This window comes from Nerophis lumbriciformis, linkage group LG25 (genome assembly GCF_033978685.3).
Source record: "Nerophis lumbriciformis linkage group LG25, RoL_Nlum_v2.1, whole genome shotgun sequence".
Lineage (NCBI taxonomy): Eukaryota > Metazoa > Chordata > Actinopteri > Syngnathiformes > Syngnathidae > Nerophis > Nerophis lumbriciformis.
Window position 1 is genome coordinate 6,146,364 of NC_084572.2, and position 15,565 is coordinate 6,161,928.

At 41.1% G+C, this 15,565-nt stretch overlaps 1 protein-coding gene across 4 annotated transcripts in view; it reads right to left on the reverse strand.

Moving 5' to 3' along the window:
- The window catches only part of sox5 (SRY-box transcription factor 5), a 287,530-nt gene that overhangs the window by 136,796 nt on the left and 135,169 nt on the right, over window positions 1–15,565 (reverse strand). For 2 of the 4 annotated variants that reach the window (XM_061983604.2, XM_061983603.2), the window contains exon 4: window positions 12,674–12,760. The exons of the other annotated variants lie outside the window; for them this stretch is intronic. In XM_061983604.2, coding sequence (XP_061839588.1) covers window positions 12,674–12,760 — 87 coding nt within the window. The remainder of the gene's footprint in view (window positions 1–12,673; window positions 12,761–15,565) is intronic. 4 annotated transcript variants of the gene reach the window in all.

The following is a 15,565-nucleotide window of genomic DNA, read 5'->3' on the forward strand; positions in this document are numbered from 1 at the left end:
AATCCCACCAACACGTCTTCCTATGAGGAAGCAGTGCCTGGGGAGTCTGTGGTGGGCTCTCCTATTTCTTGGGCTGAGGTTGCTGAGGTAGTTAAAAAGCTCTTCGGTGGCAAGGCCCCGGGGGTGGATGAGACCCGCCCGGAGTTCCTTAAGGCTCTGGATGCTGTGGGGCTGTCTTGGTTGACAAGACTCTGCAGCATCGCGTGGACATCGGGGGCGGTACCACTGGATTGGCAGACCGGGGTGGTGGTTCTTCTCTTTAAGAAGGGGAACCGGAGGGTGTGTTCTAACTATCGTGGGATCACACTCCTCAGCCTTCCCGGTAAGGTCTATTCAGGTGTACTGGAGAGGAGGCTACGCCGGATAGTCGAACCTCGGATTCAGGAGGAACAGTGTGGTTTTCGTCCTGGTCGTGGAACTGTGGAACAGCTCTATACTCTCGGCAGGGTCCTTGAGGGTGCATGGGAGTTTGCCCAACCAGTCTACATGTGTTTTGTGGACTTGGAGAAGGCATTCGACCGTGTCCCTCGGGAAGTCCTGTGGGGAGTGCTCAGGGAGTATGGGGTATCGGACTGTCTGATTGTGGCAGTCCGCTCCCTGTATGCTCAGTGCCAGAGCTTGGTCCGCATTGCCGGTAGTAAGTCGGACACGTTTCCAGTGAGGGTTGGACTCCGCCAAGGCTGCCCTTTGTCACCGATTCTGTTCATAACTTTTATGGACAGAATTTCTAGGCGCAGTCAAGGCGTTGAGGGGATCTGGTTTGGTGGCTGCAGGATTAGGTCTCTGCTTTTTGCAGATGATGTGGTCCTGATGGCTTCATCTGGCCAGGATCTTCAGCTCTCGCTGGATCGGTTCGCAGCCGAGTGTGAAGCGACTGGGATGAGAATCAGCACCTCCAAGTCCGAGTCCATGGTTCTCGCCCGGAAAAGGGTGGCGTGCCATCTCCGGGTTGGGGAGGAGATCTTGCCCCAAGTGGAGGAGTTCAAGTACCTCGGAGTCTTGTTCACGAGTGAGGGAAGAGTGGATCGTGAGATCGACAGGCGGATCGGTGCGGCGTCTTCAGTAATGCGGACGCTGTATCGATCCGTTGTGGTGAAGAAGGAGCTGAGCCAGAAGGCAAAGCTCTCAATTTATCGGTCGATCTACGTTCCCATCCTCACCTATGGTCATGAGCTTTGGGTTATGACCGAAAGGACAAGATCACGGGTACAAGCGGCTGAAATGAGTTTCCTCCGCCGGGTGGCAGGGCTCTCCCTTAGAGATAGGGTGAGAAGCTCTGCCATCCGGGAGGAGCTCAAAGAAAAGCCGCTGCTCCTCCACATCGAGAGGAGCCAGATGAGGTGGTTCGGGCATCTGGTCAGGATGCCACCCGAATGCCTCCCTAGGGAGGTGTTTAGGGCACGTCCGACCGGTAGGAGGCCGCGGGGAAGACCCAGGACACGTTGGGAAGACTATGTCTCCCGGCTGGCCTGGGAACGCCTCGGGGTCCCACGGGAAGAGCTGGACGAAGTGGCTGGGGAGAGGGAAGTCTGGGCTTCCCTGCTTAGGCTGCTGCCCCCGCGACCCGACCTCGGATAAGCGGAAGAAGATGGATGGATGGATTATTTTTTTTTTTAACTTTTATTTCTTTGGGGGGGCTGTCACTTCATAAAATGCTGTGACAGGCCACTTTAAAAGGATACAGCGGGGGTGGGGGGGGGCTTCCATAGAGTGTGTGTTTGTGTGTGTGGGGGGGGCTTCCATAGCGTGTGTGTGTGTGTGTGGGGGGGGGGGGCTGATTAAAGAAAGTCTTCATCTTCACACACCTCGTGTTGTTGTGCTGAAATGAAGGCTCTCTCTCACACCTCAGCACACATCTGCACTGTTTGTGCACTAAAGTGGACCATTTCACTGTTTGCTTTTGTGCATGTGTGTGTGTGTGTGTGTGTGTGTTTGACCCCCAAGACAAGAAAGCCTCCTTTGATGCAGCGTTTCACCTTTACAACCCCCCTTTTCCTTTAAGTTACCCCCTCTCACTTCACCCCCACTTTTAACACTGGACTCTTTCTTGTCTTGGTCAACACACACACACACACACACACACACACACACACACACACACACGTTTCCCTCCTCCCGGCCTCACAAAGGTGGGTCTGTGCGTGAGGACAGCAGCGTGTTTATTTTTCCAGCAGCCAGCGCTGCCGACAGTTGCCTTGATTGTTCATTGTTGGCGGACGGACGGAGCGAGGGCGACGGTGGCTAGTCGGGCGGTGGGCTACACGCTGGGCGGACAAATGGATGACTCTCACCTTCCCGTGGTGGTCAGAGGCCAGGTCCAGCTCCACGTATCCCTGTTAACCCCACCCACCCCCACCCTCCTTTCTTTTCCCTCCCGCCTTTTTCTGTCATCTGGTTTGACTGGTGCAGGAATGTGGTCTTCTTGAAGGTAGCAGAACAATGGAGGATTGTAGTTGCGCAGACACACACACACACACACACTATAAAGTCATGTGGAGTGGAGCAGCAGACATGAGGACCCACACTGATTGTGCGTCTCCCTAACTACATCCTGTTGAATGATTTAGGCCGTGTGTGTTTGCTAATTGTGTGTGTGTGTGTGTGTGTGTGTGTGTGTAATGGAGCTGGTATGTCAGGATCTGAGGGGTGAAAGGTCAGGCCATGCTAAATGTGAGCAGAAGGTTGGGTGACTGCAGGGTAAACACAGAGCAGACACACTTTCCTTACCCCCCCCCACCCCACACACACACACACACACACACACACGCAGGATTTATTTTCTTTCTCCATTTCCCATTTGTTTAACCTGTTGACAAACCTTTCCTGAATGGAGCAATAAAGACAATGATGAACGCGGTCTAAGTCCACATCTGGTTCCGTCGGAGGGTGGTATATTAGAGCTGCTTTGTTGTTTGACCCTTTCTGACCCGGCTCCCACAATCCTTCACTGGCCTCCAGTCAGACCACGGGCCATTCATCATATTTGTATGCAGCTTTAGCTTTAGGCCTTTTACCACTGAGGGCTACGAAGGGAAAAGTAAAAGCTTTCCATTTGGATATTTGCCATATCGTGTTTTCAAAACAAATCTTTATTGAAGGTCCCGGGGACCCAAAAGGGCATACTTGCCAACCCTCCCGGATTTTCCGGGAGACTCCCGAAATTCAGCGCCTCTCCCGAAAACCTCCCGGGACAAATTTTCTCCCGAAAAACTCCCGAAATTCAAGCGGACCTGAGTGACGTGTTGACAACACACAACAACAGTGTCTACCGTAAAGTAGTTCGTCTGCCGTAAACAGCAATGTTGTGACACTTTTAAACAGGACAATACTGCCATCTACTCTACATGCACATGTGACCCACCCATAATGTGTCACATTTTTGTGTTGATTTATTTATTTTATTTTGTGGTTTGAATTCGTTTTTGGAGCTGTCATTACACATTTATCAGTATTCACATTGGTCAGTAGGGGGCAGTAGGGCGTTTCTTCCCAATTGAATGCTATCACCTGCAGACCGGAAGCGTCTTGTCATTCTGATGAGCGCGACCAGTCTGTGAACAATTGAAACGTCCTGTGTGCTTTTTCCTCCTGTATAACAGGTTAGTTTTGGTGAATCAACTCACTGAATAATATCCATGTGATCTTCATAAGTTTAAGTACACATTCTGATGGTGGAGCCTAACTCTAAAGTGTTTGTGAGTTGTAGTTTGTAAATGAACACTGAAATTCAAGTATTTATTTTATTTATCCGCGACCCCAAAAGGGAATAAGCGGTAGAAAATGGATGGATGGATGGATACTTTATTTATATATATATATATATATATATATATATATATATATATATATATATATATATATATATATATATATATATATATATAGCTATAATTCACTGAAAGTCAAGTATTTCTTATATATATATATCTTAACCACGCCCCAAACCACGCCCCCCGACCCACCCCCGACCACGCCCCTGCCCCCGCCCCGACCCCCCACCTCCCGAAATCGGAGGTCTCAAGGTTGGCAAGTTTGCAAAAGGGTCTCAGTCATTAAAGTGTTGAAACTTTTTCAAAACTAGAAAAGTTCCTTCTGGTTGCGTGGAGATGACCTCACATCTTTTTCACACATTTATTCCAATGTTTGAAAAATATACATACATATTTAGGGCCCACATGGCCCATTGCATAAGGACTCCCAAAGGGAGTCCTTATGCAATGGGACATAAGGACCTATTGAATTTGTAAGGTTTTATTATTAGGGCCCGCATGGCCCATTGTATAAGGACTCCCAAAGGGAGTCCTTATGCAATGGGACATAAGGACCTATTGAATTTGTAAGGTTTTATTATTAGGGCCCGCATGGCCCATTGCAAAAGGACTCCCGAAGGGAGTCCTTATGCAATGGGACATAAGGACCTATTGAATTTGTAAGTATTGGGACACTTGGGACTAAAACTTGACAAAAGTTTTGGACACTTACGACTACACCTGGACAAAAGTATTGGGACACTTAGGACTAACACTTGACAAAAGTATTGGGCCACTTGGGACTAAAACTTGACAAAAGTATTGGGACGCTTACACTGGACAAAAGTATTTGGACACTTACACTGGACAAAAGTATTGGGACTTTTAGGACTACAACTTGACAAAAGTATTGGGACACTTAGGACTAAAACTGGACAAACGTTTTGGGACACTAAGGACTAAAACTGGACAAAAGTATTGGGACACTTAGGACTACAACTTGACAAAAGTATTGGGCCACTTGGGACTAAAACTTGACAAAAGTATTGGGACACTTGACTACAACTTGACATAAGTATTGGGACACTTACGACTAAAACTGGACGAAAGTATTGGGACACTTACGACGTATTCTGGACAAAAGTATTGGGGCACTTCGCACCAAAAGTAGACTAAAGTATTGGGACACTTAGGACTACCACTGGACAAAAGTATTAGGACACTTACACTGGACAAACGTATTGGGACACTTGGGACTAAAACTTGACATAAGTATTGGGACACTTAGGACTAGCACCTGCCAAATACGCGGGCCCGACCAATGCTGCTTGCAGCTTTAATTCTTTATTATTATTATACCGGCCGCCTCTTTGAGCTGTAATTTGACCCACTTAACATGCTTCAAAACTCACCATATTTGACGCACACATCAGGGCTGGCGAAAATTGCCGTTTGATAAAAAAACCAAACCCCAAAAATCAAAATTGCGCTCTAGCGCCCCCTACGGAAAAAAAAAACTAGACTGCCTGTAACTCCCACTAGGAAGGTCGGAGAGACATAAAACAAAAACCTCTATGTAGGTCTGACTTAGACCTAAATTTCATTAATGGTACATTCTCGGGCAAAAATCAACAGGAAGTTGGCAATTCCCCCTTTAAGACAAAAAAGTACTAAAAACAGTCACTTTTGCCTCTTTGAGCTGTAATTTGACCCCCTTAACACGCTTCAAAACTCACCGAACTGAACACACACATCAGGACTGGCAAAAATTGCGATCTAATTTAAAAACCTAACCCCAAATCTCAAAATTGTGCTCTAGCGCAATTTTTTAATGAAACGCACAAAAAACTGCTCCTCGGATGAAAAAACTCTCCCCTACATTTCATAAATTGACAACCCCCAGCAAAAATCAACAGGAAGCATGCTATTCCCCCTTCAAAACAAATGTTTTGTAAAATTACAATCAATGCAAGTCATCAGAATCAGGTAATACACCAACTTATATTCTTGTCTTCATGAAAGAAAGGAATCTATATGTGTTAAACATGCATGTATATTCATTAAAACACCTTTAACAGGTAAACAAAAACGGCAAAATAAATAAATATAAATTATATACTGTATATATATATGTGTGTATATATATATATATATATATATATATATATATATATATATATATATGTATATATATATAAATGTGTCTATATATATATATATATATGTGTGTATGTATATATATATATATATATATATATATATATATATATATATATATATGTGTGTGTGTGTATATATATATATATATATATATATATATATATATATATATATATATATATATATATATATATATATATGATATGTGTGTGTATGTTACTCATCAGTTACTCAGTACTTGAGTAGTTTTTTCACAACATACTTTTTACTTTTACTCAAGTAAATATTTGGGTGACTACTCCTTACTTTTACTTGAGTAATACATCTCTAAAGTAACAGTACTCTTACTTGAGTACAATTTCTGGCTACTCTACCCACCTCTGTTCCTCAGTAAATTCACCGAAACGTCAGCGTGGAGTTATTGAGTCTGTTTAGCTGATTGGAGAGCTAGCTTGCGCAGCTAGTGGGTCCATGACCATGACTTCTGTTTTGTTTGATCAGCTGTTTTACAGCCCTGTTACAGACACCGTTTGGAAACAATGAAGGTATGTAAATAAACATTTACACGGAATATTTCTGTGTAAATAACTCATTTCACAACGTATATATCTGCGGTGCGTCTTATATATGGAAACATACCCCCCCAAATGTAGTGGGTTTGGCTTGTATACAGGTGTGCTCTCTAGTCTGGAAAATGCGGCCCATGAATGAAAGAAGCCAGCCAGTGCAAATAAGTAGATTAAAATGTCTAACTTGATTTTGCCATTGACCCGGTCTGATAATTTAATATTATTTGTAAAGCCGCAAACAATTCCTCCAAAAACATCACATGACACTTCACGGGCTAATTGGTTATTGGTAAAAGAGGCGTAGAAGAGGATACACACATGCAATCATGTGGCCCCCCCAGGACGTCCCCCACATAGAAATGTCAGCCCAGCAGGGTGCTGAGGTTTGATCAATGAAGCCTCCTCTTGCAAATGGTCACAGCGCACTTAGATCATGGCTCTTGTTTCCCAATGAAGCACCACTGCTGCACAATAGTACGCTTGTTCAGGTTTGTCTCTGTTGGCCTACTAGCTTTAAATAATAATATTATTGACTATCGCTTTTCAAACATGTGGTCTTGCATTTTGTGTACTTACCTGGCCATGGACTAGGTTACCTTGTATGGGCTGTTTTAGCAGCCTGACATACGGTGATCACCTTACTTATAGCGTCCACATCCTGTGCCCATATAAGGCCATTGCAATGCCATATTAATGCCCAAATTCCACACTCTGCCCATATAAGGCTAAATAAAGTCCATAGTCATGCGCACATAAGGATATATAGATTCTATATTCATGCCCATATGGAGATATGTAACTTCTAAGGTATGGTATATCATAAAGACATTTATTTTCTATATATAAAGATATATAAGTTCTATATTCATGCCCATATACAGATATAGAAATAATATATGTATGCCCATATAAGGATATAGACATGATATACCCTGCCCATGTAAAGATATACAGTACAAGTTATATATATATATATATATATATATATATACGTATATACAGGTAAAAGCCAGTAAATTTGAATATTTTGAAAAACTTGATTTATTTCAGTAATTGCATTCAAAAGGTGTAACTTGTACATTATATTTATTCATTGCACACAGACTGATGCATTCAAATGTTTATTTCATTTAATTTTGATGATTTGAAGTGGCAACAAATGAAAATCCAAAATTCCGTGTGTCACAAAATTAGAATATTACTTAAGGCTAATACAAAAAAGGGATTTTTAGAAATGTTGGCCAACTGAAAAGTATGAAAATGAAAAATATGAGCATGTACAATACTCAATACTTGGTTGAAGCTCCTTTTGCCTCAATTACTGCGTTAATGCGGCGTGGCATGGAGTCGATGAGTTTCTGGCACTGCTCAGGTGTTATGAGAGCCCAGGTTGCTCTGATAGTGGCCTTCAACTCTTCTGCGTTTTTGGGTCTGGCATTCTGCATCTTCCTTTTCACAATACCCCACAGATTTTCTATGGGGCTAAGGTCAGGGGAGTTGGCGGGCCAAATTAGAACAGAAATACCATGGTCCGTAAACCAGGCACGGGTAGATTCTGCGCTGTGTGCAGGCGCCAAGTCCTGTTGGAACTTGAAATCTCCATCTCCATAGAGCAGGTCAGCAGCAGGAAGCATGAAGTGCTCTAAAACTTGCTGGTAGACGGCTGCGTTGACCCTGGATCTCAGGAAACAGAGTGGACCGACACCAGCAGATGACATGGCACCCCAAACCATCACTGATGGTGGAAACTTTACACTAGACTTCAGGCAACGTGGATCCTGTGCCTCTCCTGTCTTCCTCCAGACTCTGGGACCTCGATTTCCAAAGGAAATGCAAAATTTGCTTTCGTCAGAAAACATGACTTTGGACCACTCAGCAGCAGTCCAGCTCTTTTTTTCTTTAGCCCAGGTGAGACGCTTTGCGCGCTGTTTCTTGGTCAACAGTGGCTTGACACGAGGTATGCGGCAGTTGAAACCCATGTCTTTCAAGCGTCTCTTGGTGGTGGATCTTGAAGCACTGACTCCAGCAGCTGTCCACTCCTTCTGAATCTCCCCCACATTTTTGAATGGGTTTTTTTTCACAATCTTGACCAGGGCGCGGTGATCCCTATCGCTTGTACACTTTTTCTGACCACAGTTTTTCCTTCCCTTTGCCTCTCCATTAATGTGTTTGGACACAGAGCTCTGAGAACAGCCAGCCTCTTCAGCAATAACCTTTTGTGTCTTTCCCTCCTTGTGCAATGTGTCGATGGTTGCCTTTTGGACAGCTGTCAAATCTGAAGTCTTCCCCATGTTTGTGTAGGCTTCAGAACTGGACTGAGAGACCATTTAAAGCCCTTTGCAGGTGTTTTGAGTTAATCAGCTGATTAGTTTGTGGCACCAGGTGTCTTCAAAATTTAACCCTTACACAATATTCTAATTTTGTGACACACAGAATTTTGGATTTTCATTTGTTGCCACTTCAAATCATCAAAATTAAATGAAATAAACATTTGAATGCATCAGTCTGTGTGCAATGAATAAATATAATGTACAAGTTACACCTTTTGAATGCAATTACTGAAATAAATCAAGTTTTTCAAAATATTCTAATTTACTGGCTTTTACCTGTATTAATTATATGTTCATGCCCATATAAGTATATATATCAATTGTATATCTTGCACATATAAGGATACATTATTTCTATATTCATACCCATATAATGATTAAGAATTATAAACCCTGACCGAATAAAGATGTATAAGTTCTATATTCATGCCTGTATAGGGATATAGAAGTAGTATATTTATGCCCATATAAGGATATAGAAATGATATACCCTGCCCATGTAAAGATATAAAGTACAAGTTCTATATCATTCCCATATAAGTATATATTAATTATAAGTATACATAAACTCTATATTCATTCCCATGTAAATATAAATACATTTTATATCTTGCACATATAAGGATAAAACAATTGTATGTTCATGCCAATATAAGTATATAGAATCTATATTCATACCTATATAAATATAAATCAATGTTATATCCTGCACATACAGTATAAGGATATATAAATTATGTCCTTAATATGGTACAGAGCAATGTTTTGTTTCAATATGAGACGTGACAAAGCATTGCTTGACCTAATATGGTTACAGGAAGAGGATGTATGTACTTATATGGGCATAAGAAGGTGTTTTATATACATGTTTGGGCAACAGTTGTTGTATAAGGAAAATGGGTGTGTTAATAGCTTTTATAGGCAGTCTTTATTGACCTAATATGGCCACAGGAAGCATGCACATGTCCTTATATGGGCACAGAGGTGTGTTTCATGCAGAAGTGGGTAGTAATGCGCTACATTTACTCCGTTACATCTACTTGAGTAACTTTTGGGATAAATTGTACTTCTAAGAGTAGTTTTAATGCAACATACTTTTACTTTTACTTGAGTATATTTATAGAGAAGAAACGCTACTTTTACTCCGCTACTTTTATCTACATTCAGCTCGCTACTCGCTACTAATTTTTATCGATCTGTTAATGCACGCTTAGTTTGTTTTGGTCTGTCATAGTGCCTGCGTTTCAACAAATACAGTCACTGGTGACGTTCACTCCGTTCCACCAATCAGATGCAGTCACTGGTGACGTTGGACCAATCAAACAGAGCCAGGCGGTCACATGACCTGACTTAAACAAGTTGAAAAACTTATTGGGGTGTTACCATTTAGTGGTCAATTGTACGGAATATATACTTTACTGTGCAATCTACTAATAAAAGTTTCAATCAATCAATCAAAAGTGTGAAGGAAAAAAAGACCCTTTTTTATTTCAACCGTACATCCCGTCAAAAGCCTAAAGACTGACTGCACAGTTCCTGTCTTCACAATAAAAGTGCCACTCCATCGCGCCTGCGCTTTCAAAACAAGAGTCTCCGAAAGCCAGCGCAAACAAGCTAGCAAGCTACGGAGTTTGCCGCCGATGTATTTCTTGTAAAGTGTATAAAAAACGAATATGGAAGCTGGACAAATAAGATGCCAAAAACCGACCACTTTCATGTGGTATTAGACAGAAGGGAGGAACTTTTTTTCTCCTCCATTTGAAAACGTGGACGCTATCATCACTACTGTCTGATTACAATCAATGCAAGTCATCAGAATCAGGTAATACACCAACTTATATTCTTGTCTTCATGAAAGAAAGGAATCTATATGTGTTAAACATGCATGTATATTCATTAAAACACTATTAACATGTAAACAAAAACGGCAAAATAAATAAATATAAATTATATACTGTATATATATATATGTGTGTGTATATATATATAAATGTGTATATATATATAAATGTGTATATATATATATATATATACACCGTATTTTCCGCACTATTAGCCGCACCTAAAAAACACAAATTTACTCAAAAGCTGACAGTGCGGTTTATAACCCGGTGCGCTTTATATATGGATTAATATTAAGATTCATTTTCATAAAGTTTCGGTCTCGCAACTACGGTAAACAGCCGCCATCTTTTTTCCCCGTAGAAGAGGAAGTGCTTCTTCTTCTACGCAAGCAACCGCCAAGGTAAGCACCCGCCCCCATAGAACAGGAAGCGCTTCTTCTTCTACTGTAAGCAACCACCCGCCCGCGTAGAAGAAGAAGAAGAGCGCGGATACTACGTTTCATTTCCTTTGTGTGTTTACATCTGTAAAGACCACAAAATGGCGACAGGTTTCCGGTTCATGAAAAGACGCAATCTCTCCATCCGCACACGGACTACTATTTCACAGCAACTGCCTAAAGACTTTCAAGAAAAGCTGGCTACTTTCCGTGCATATTGTAAAAACAAGATAGCTGAAAAAAAGATCCGGCCAGAGAACATTATCAACATGGACGAGGTTCCACTGACTTTTGATATTCCTGTGAACCGCACTGTGGATACAACGGGAGCACGTACGGTGAATATTCGCACGACAGGGAATGAGAAGTCATCCTTCACTGTGGTTCTAGCTTGCCATGCTAATGGCCAGAAACTTCCACCCATGGTGATATTCAAAAGGAAGACCTTGCCAAAAGAGACCTTTCCAGCCGGCGTCATCATAAAAGCTAACTCGAAGGGATGGATGGATGAAGAAAAGATGAGCGAGTGGTTAAGGTAAGTTCACGCGAAGAGGCGGGGTGGCTTTTTTCACGCAGCTCCGTCCATGTTGATATACGACTCCATGCGCGCCCACATCACGCTGGTTTTTAATATATTATTAAAGTTTGACTGACCTATCTGACTGTTTTTTTGACATTCCTTTAGCGCAGTTAGATGCGGCTTACAACACGGGGCGGCTTATAGGTGGACAAAGTTTTGAAATATGCCGTTCATTGAAGGCGCGGCTTATAACCCAGGGCGCCTTATGGTGCGGAAAATACGGTATGTGTGTATATATATATATGTGTGTATGTATATATATATATGTGTGTGTGTGTAGATATATATATATATATATATATATATGATATGTGTGTGTATGTTACTCATCAGTTACTCAGTACTTGAGTAGTTTTTTCACAACATACTTTTTACTTTTACTCAAGTAAATATTTGGGTGACCACTCCTTACTTTTACTTGAGTAATAAATCTCTAAAGTAACAGTACTCTTACTTGAGTACAATTTCTGGCTACTCTACCCACCTCTGCTTATATGGGCACAGGATGTCCTAATATGGGCATGATGGCGACTTTCATGTCCTCCAAGGGTGTCTATTGGTCTGTTTTCCATACGTCCATGTCATACCTTTAAATGGTGTTGCATGTCTTGTGTAGGTAAATGTTTCCTGTCCCAATATGGTCGTAGGCACAATCTTTGTAAGGGCACAGGAAAAGGTTTTTTTTAACATTTCTGGGCCAAAATGAACATTTGAATACTTGAAGCTTATCAAATTGTAAATAGCAGAGTGAGGAGTTGATGAAGTGTGTTGATTTATAGGGAAACAAAGTTTTAGCACAACGATGGATGTTTTGAATCAGACAAACTGTGCTATTGTTGGATAATTAAGGAGAGAAAAAGGAAGGTACTTTTTGATTTGAGAGAACTTTTCTGTGAGTGTGGAAGAAGTCTATTCACCGTGGGCCGCTCTCAGGGTCCTTTCGAGTCATGTGACCCAACTCTTTCGGAGATGTTCATTGTCGTTATATTGACATGGTGACGTACCTTTAATGTCGCCAATGTGCCCTGAGCCCATGGCCAAAAGTTTGTCCTTCCAGTCCTTTGACAGCAGCCTCTCAATGCTGGGCGCTTCTGTTCAGGGCGACCAAGGACACCAGAAGAGAGAGAGAAAGGTTCAGTCGCTCGGCCGATATCACAATAAAGCACCTTTAAAGTCCATTTGCTGTAATAAAGGCAGCGCCGGCTCGGCCTAATGGCCGCCGCATCAGCGGGAGAGAGAAGCCAAGGTAGCGAGGGACGCCGAGCATCCAACCAGAGGCGAGCTGAAAAAACTACCAGGAAAAAAGCGAGGGGCGGCTCGGGAGTCGGCGCAAGACAAAAGCGAGAGACAAGTGGAGCGGAGAGAGAGAGGAAGTGCGAGAGGCTTTTTTGCCTCTCACCTGCTGCTAGAGAATCATTAGCCCTGTGGGTTCTGAGACAAAGAGGGCCTTAATGCATCCGCCACAATGGACACATTATCAGCCGCCGCTTTGTTTGCTACACACACTCCTCACATCAACGCCTCCACACACACATTGGAACATGCTAAACATGCTCACATTAGGCACACCTGCACACAATGCCCACTACTTCAAACATATATATATATATATATTGTGTATATTAGGGTTGTACGGTATACCAGTATTAGTATAGTACCGCGATACTGATTAATCATAATCGGTACTATACCACCTCTGAAAAGTACCGGTTCGCTATTGATACGAAGTACAGTAGTTTTTATCATTACAAAATCTTTTTTTCCTTTTTAAAATGTATATTATGTTTATAAAGTCAGTAAATACGTCCCTGGACACATGAGGACTTTGAATATGACCAATGTATGATCCTGTAACTACTTGGTATCACATCCATACCTAAATGTGTGGTATCATCCAAAACTAATGTCAAGTATCAAAGAAGAGACGAATAAGTGATTATTACATTTGAACAGAAGTGTAGATAGAACATGTTCAAACAGAAAATAAGCAGATATTAACAGTATTAATAATCCATTTTTACAGTTTGTCCCTCATAATGTGTACAAAATAATAGGTGTATAAATGACACAATATGTTACTGCATACGACTAATTAGGAGTCTTTGTTTGTTTACTTACTACTAAAAGACAAGTTGCCTAGTATGTTCAACATTTTATTTAAGGACTAAATGACAATGTTTCATGTACACTAACATTTGTTGTTACAATAAAGACAATAATGACACATATATAAACTATATATATATACACATATATGTAAACTATATATATATATATATATATATATATATATATATATATATATATATATATATATGTAAACTATATATATATATATATATATATATATATATATATATATATATATATATATATATATGTATGTATATATATATATATATATATATATATATATATATATATATATATATATATATATATATATATATATATATATATATATGTCATCTACATGTCATCTACCTGTCATCTACATGTCATCTACATGTCATCTACATGTCATCTACCTGTCATCTACCTGGGCGTGGTGATTGGCTCATGTGTTACCTAGGAGGTGTTTCCGTCTGTGGCGGCATGCTGATACAATTTCGCTGCGCTTGTTGAGGGATGACAGGTCTGGACGGTATATAATAAACAGTTTCTCTTTCAAGCATAGGTTGCATCTTTTATTACCACTATTGTAAGGTGTGCTGGATGCAAGAATTTGCCATGTTATTGAATATTCAACATTTTTGTCTTTGAGGTCCCAAATGTGTTTGCTGAGTTCTGTGGTATTCCGCAGGTTTTGGTTCCTGAAAGAAGCCTTGTGATTGTTCCATCTGGTTTTAAACTCTCCCTCGGTTAATCCTACATATGTGTCGGATGTGTTAATGTCCTTGCGTGTTACCTTAGATTGGTAAACAACTGATGTTTGTAAGCACCCCCCGTTGAGAGGGCAATCAGGTTTCTTGCGGCAGTTGCAGCCTTTGTTGGTTTTGGAGTCACTCTGTCCGGGGGCCGACGGCTCATTTGCAATTGTTTTGTTGTGGTTTGAGATAATTTGTCGTATATTGTTCATACAGCTGTAGCTCAATTTAATGTTGTTCTTGTTGAATACTTTTCTTAGGGTGTTGCCTTTGGGGGAGTGTTTGTCAATCAGACTGAGGAATTTGTGGCCAATGTTAGTTGAGACGTTTTTGCTGTATGGGGGGTTGTACCAGATGATGTTGTTTCGTTTTCTGTTCTTTTTTGGTTGGTTTCCTGGCGTGGGTTCATAGGTGAGGGTGAAATTGTATCCGCTTCCATCAAGTGCTTTTTGGTACGGGGGGGTTGCTTGGTCAAATTCAGCTTTGCTAGATGACAGCATCGATAGCCTTTTATTAATTCCGGTAGGTATTCTTTTCGTGGTGGTGGGTGGGTGGTTGCTGTCATGGTGCACGTATTGGAGTGTTGTGTTGGATTTTGCGCTCTACTACGGTATCGAGCACTATTTTTTGGATAACCTTATTAAGACATATATATATACATATATATATATATATATATATATATATATATATATATATATATATATATATATATATATATATATATATATATATATATATATATATCTCGATGCTGTCATCTAGCAAAGCTGAATTTGACCAAGCAACCCCCCTGTACCAAAAAGCCCTTGATGAAAGCGGATACAATTTCACCCTCACCTATGAACCCACGCCAGGAAACCAGCCAAAAAAGAACAGAAAACGAAACGACATCATCTGGTACAACCCCCCATACAGCAAAAACGTCTCAACGAACATTGGACACAAATTTCTCAATCTGATTGACAAACACTTTCCCAAAGACAACACCCTAAGAAAAATATTCAACAAGAACAACATTAAATTGAG